This window comes from Etheostoma cragini, chromosome 3, assembly GCF_013103735.1.
Source record: "Etheostoma cragini isolate CJK2018 chromosome 3, CSU_Ecrag_1.0, whole genome shotgun sequence".
In the NCBI taxonomy this organism is placed as follows: Eukaryota; Metazoa; Chordata; class Actinopteri; order Perciformes; family Percidae; genus Etheostoma; species Etheostoma cragini.
The window spans coordinates 29,633,977-29,638,128 of record NC_048409.1 but is presented as its reverse complement, the minus strand read 5'-3'; the positions used below and the strand labels follow the sequence as shown (position 1 = coordinate 29,638,128).

Sequence of the window (4,152 nt, the reverse complement as noted above, 5' to 3'; positions counted from 1 at the left end):
CACACACACACACACACACACATATACACACACACACACATATACATACACACACACACACACATATACACACACACATACATACACACACACAGTCATCGGCATGGAAACGGCAGACAGCTGTCGCCCTTTGTAGAAACTAAGATTTTTTTTAGGAACTTTTTAGGAACTTTCCTCTCGTATCATCTCCTTTCTTGTTCCATCTCTTCTCTTGTTTCCTCTTATGTTTCCTCTCTCCTTTCTTGTTCTCTCTCTCCTTTCTTGTTTCCTCTCTCCTTCCTTGTATCCTCTCTCCTTTCTTGTCTCCTCTCTCCTTTCTTGTATCCTCTCTCCTTTCTTGTATCCTCTCTCCTTTCTTGTCTCCTCTCTCCTTTCTTGTATCCTCTCTCCTTTCTTGTCTCCTCTCTCCTTTCTTGTATCCTCTCTCCTTTCTTGTCTCCTCTCTTCTTTCTTGTTTCCTCTCCTGTTTCCTCTCTTGTATCCTCTCTCCTTTCTTGTTTTCTCTCTCCTCTCCTGCTTCATCTCTTGTTTCCTCTCTCCTTTCTTGTTTCCTCTCTTGTATCCTCTCTCCTTTCTTGTTTCCTCTCCTGATTCCTCTCTTGTTTCCTCTCTCCTCTCCTGCTTCCTCTCTTGTTTCCTCTCTCCTTTCTTGTTTCCTCTCTTGTTTCCTCTCTCCTTTCTTGTTTCCTCTCTTGTATCCTGTTTCCTCTCCTGTTTCCTCTCTTGTTTCCTCTCTCCTCTCCTGCTTCCTCTCTTGTTTCCTCTCTCCTTTCTTGTTTCCTCTCTTGTATGTTGTTTCCTCTCCTGTTTCCTCTCTTGTTTCCTCTCTTGTATGTTGTTTCCTCTCCTGTTTCCTCTCTTGTTTCCTCTCTCCTAATTAAGTTTTTCGGGAGGTGCACGTCAGGCTACAACATAGGGTCGGATCCCCTTCCTCTGTATCCCCGACGGAGATAACACGCTGAAGCATAACTCTCTCTTAAGAGATATCGTTAAAAAATGTTAAAAAAAAAAAAAATCTCCAAATGTTTCTTCGCTCTGTGGTTAGCTCCTGTTGCTAATCGAGCCGTTATTTAGGGGAAAACAGCTCCCACTGACCTCGTTATGCAACACATTACCAAATAATCACTGGTCTCCTTGGGTTTACGATGTGTAACATGGCCTGTGTGTGTTTGTGTGTTACAGAGACTCCAGGGAGGAGGCGCTGGGTGAATACTACATGAGGAAATACGCCAAGTCCTCGGGAGGCGAGCAGTGAGTACTTTCATTCCTTCACTGTGGGAAGAAATTGTTCCAATCTGCGATGCCAGAAAATCTTCCACGGTTGAGTTTCCAGATGTTTTAGGTGCCAACAAATATAAAATGTCACGAATTCTCCTCATTAACTTTAATGGCAGAAAGTACAGCTCTTTATTTCACACACACACTGTTGACTTTTATGGACCCTGAAAGGCTCGTGGATTGTTGAAATCAACTCGTACTTTAGACCCATTAGGTGTTACCAGGGAATAATTAGTCTAAATAGTTAGTTAAATAGTTAATTCAAGACTCAATTCATGATTGAAGATCTCTTTATTGTCACACCACAGTACTCTGTAGTATGAAATTACGTGCAAAGTTTGCAGCAAAAAGGAATAAAGCACAGAAACACTTCACAACACCGTGGAAAGTCGAGTTATTGGTCATATTAATTAAAATAAATAAATGCTTAAATGCTTATATGGGTGTACAGCATGTAGAGGGATTATTATAAATATATATGACGTCTAAATATATATATTTATATCATCTAGATACTAGATGCATTCAATTGGGAAAATGTATAAATATCCGTATTTAAAGTAAAATAGTGCAATAGAGAATATCAATATGATCAAATATGTTAATAAAAAACTATTCACATTTTTATTCACACTTTTTACATGTTTAGTATACATGCCATTACAAGACAAAAAATCTAAAAATAAAATAATTTATAAAGACAGTAAATCTAAAATAAATAAAAAAAAATAAAAAAACATGAATGAAAGAATATATATATATATATTTCTAAAAGAAATAAAAATGAAAAATACAATAAATCTAAAAAGAAATATTACCTTAAAAGAAATAAAAATTCAAAAATAAAAGAAATCTAAAATAAATAAAATATAAAAGAAATAAATTAAATGAATCCAAAAATTTTTATTAAATCCTAAAAAATTATATAAATCTAAAAGAAAGAAAATGAAATAAATCTAAAATAAATAAAAATTAAAAAACAAAATAAGTGTAAAATAAATAAAATATAAAAGAAATATAAAAGAAATAAAATAAAATCAATTAAATGAATCCAATAAAAAATAAAATCCTAAAGAAATATATAAACCTAAAAGAAATAAAAATTAAAAAATACAATAAATTAAAAAATAAAATAAATCTAAAATAAATTAAAAAATAAAATACATTTAAAATAAATAAAAATTAAAAAAGAAATCTAAAAGAAATACAAATTAAATAAATCTTAAACAAATTAATAAATCCTATAAAATTAAATAAACCTAAAAGAAATGCAAATAAAAAAATAAAAAATCTAAAATAAAAAATCTAAAATAAATAAAATTAAATAAATTAAATGAATCCAAAAAAAAAGTATAAATCCTAAAAAATTATATAAACCTAAAAGAAATAAAAAATTTAAGATAAAAGAAATAAAAAAATAAAATAAATCTAAAAGACATAAAAATAAAAAAATAGATCTAAAAGAAATAAAAATTTAAATAAATCTAAAACAAATTAATGAATCCTGAAAATTTAAATAAACGTAAAAGAAATACAAATTAAATAATAAAAGAAATCTTAAAATGTAATAAATCAAAAAAAATTAAAGAAAAATGCTTCACCGACAAACAAAACAAAGTATTGTAACATATGAAATATAGAGTGTGGTCTAGACCTACTCTCTCTGCAGAGGGTCTTGAAATAACTCTCTTGAACTTTTTTACTTTTTTTTAAATTGGCCGTTATAAATGCCGATACCGATATATCGGGAAATACCCAGTATCGGTGCATGCCGTTATAAACCCGTCTATCCTTCTTTCTGCGGCGTGCAGTTACTCCGGAGGGTCCGAGGAGCTCTCTGATGACATCACCCAGCAGCAGCTGCTCCCCGGGGTCAAGTACGTAGAAACCTCGTCCACCAATCAGCATCCAGACACCTGCAGGTTGTTACGTCACGACTCTAATGGAAAATGATGTCATAATCTTTAAATGTGTGTTTGTCGTCACCAGGGATCCCAATCTGTGGACGGTCAAGTGTCGGGTGGGTTTCCTTTTGTTCCTCTCTCAAATACACACACACACACACACACACACACACACACACACGCACAGTACACATGCACTCACGCACACACACACCCACATACATACATAAACACATACATACAGTACAAATGCCACACGCACACCGACTCACTCACGCACACACACCCACATACATACATACACATATATACATACACACACACACGCATGCACACACACATACATATACACCCACATACATACATACACATATATACATACACACACACACACACGCATGCACACACACATACATACACTCCCACATACATACATAAATACATACATACATACATACATACATACATACATACATACATACACACCCACATACATATACACACACGCGCATACATACAAACACGCATACACACACACATACACACCCACATACATACACACACACACACTCATATACATACAGACACACACCCATACAAATACATACATACATACATACATACATATACACACACGGACACACTCACACATTTGTGCCTTCAGTTACAATTACCCCCACACACACCCACACACACACAGACACCCACACACACACACACACAAACACACACACCCACACACACACACACACACACACACTTCTTCACCATGTCATGTCTTTCCAGATTGGCGAGGAGAGGGTGACGGCCATCGCCCTGATGAGGAAGTTCATCGCCTACCAGTTCACCGACACAGTAAGAATTCTTCTTCTCACATTACTAATCTGAATCTTCTGCTCTGATTGGCCCGCGGGGCGGAGCTCTGTAAAACCTCTGCTCTGATTGGCCCGCGGGGATGAGTTCTATAAAA

General features: G+C 34.8%; 1 protein-coding gene across 1 annotated transcript in view; it reads left to right on the top strand.

The window, feature by feature from the left end:
- supt5h (SPT5 homolog, DSIF elongation factor subunit) overlaps nucleotides 1-4,152 on the top strand; it is a 23,802-nt gene that overhangs the window by 4,343 nt on the left and 15,307 nt on the right. The window contains exons 4-7 of the mRNA XM_034863549.1: nucleotides 1,183-1,251; nucleotides 3,090-3,155; nucleotides 3,268-3,298; nucleotides 3,969-4,043. Coding sequence (XP_034719440.1) covers nucleotides 1,183-1,251; nucleotides 3,090-3,155; nucleotides 3,268-3,298; nucleotides 3,969-4,043 — 241 coding nt within the window. The remainder of the gene's footprint in view (nucleotides 1-1,182; nucleotides 1,252-3,089; nucleotides 3,156-3,267; nucleotides 3,299-3,968; nucleotides 4,044-4,152) is intronic.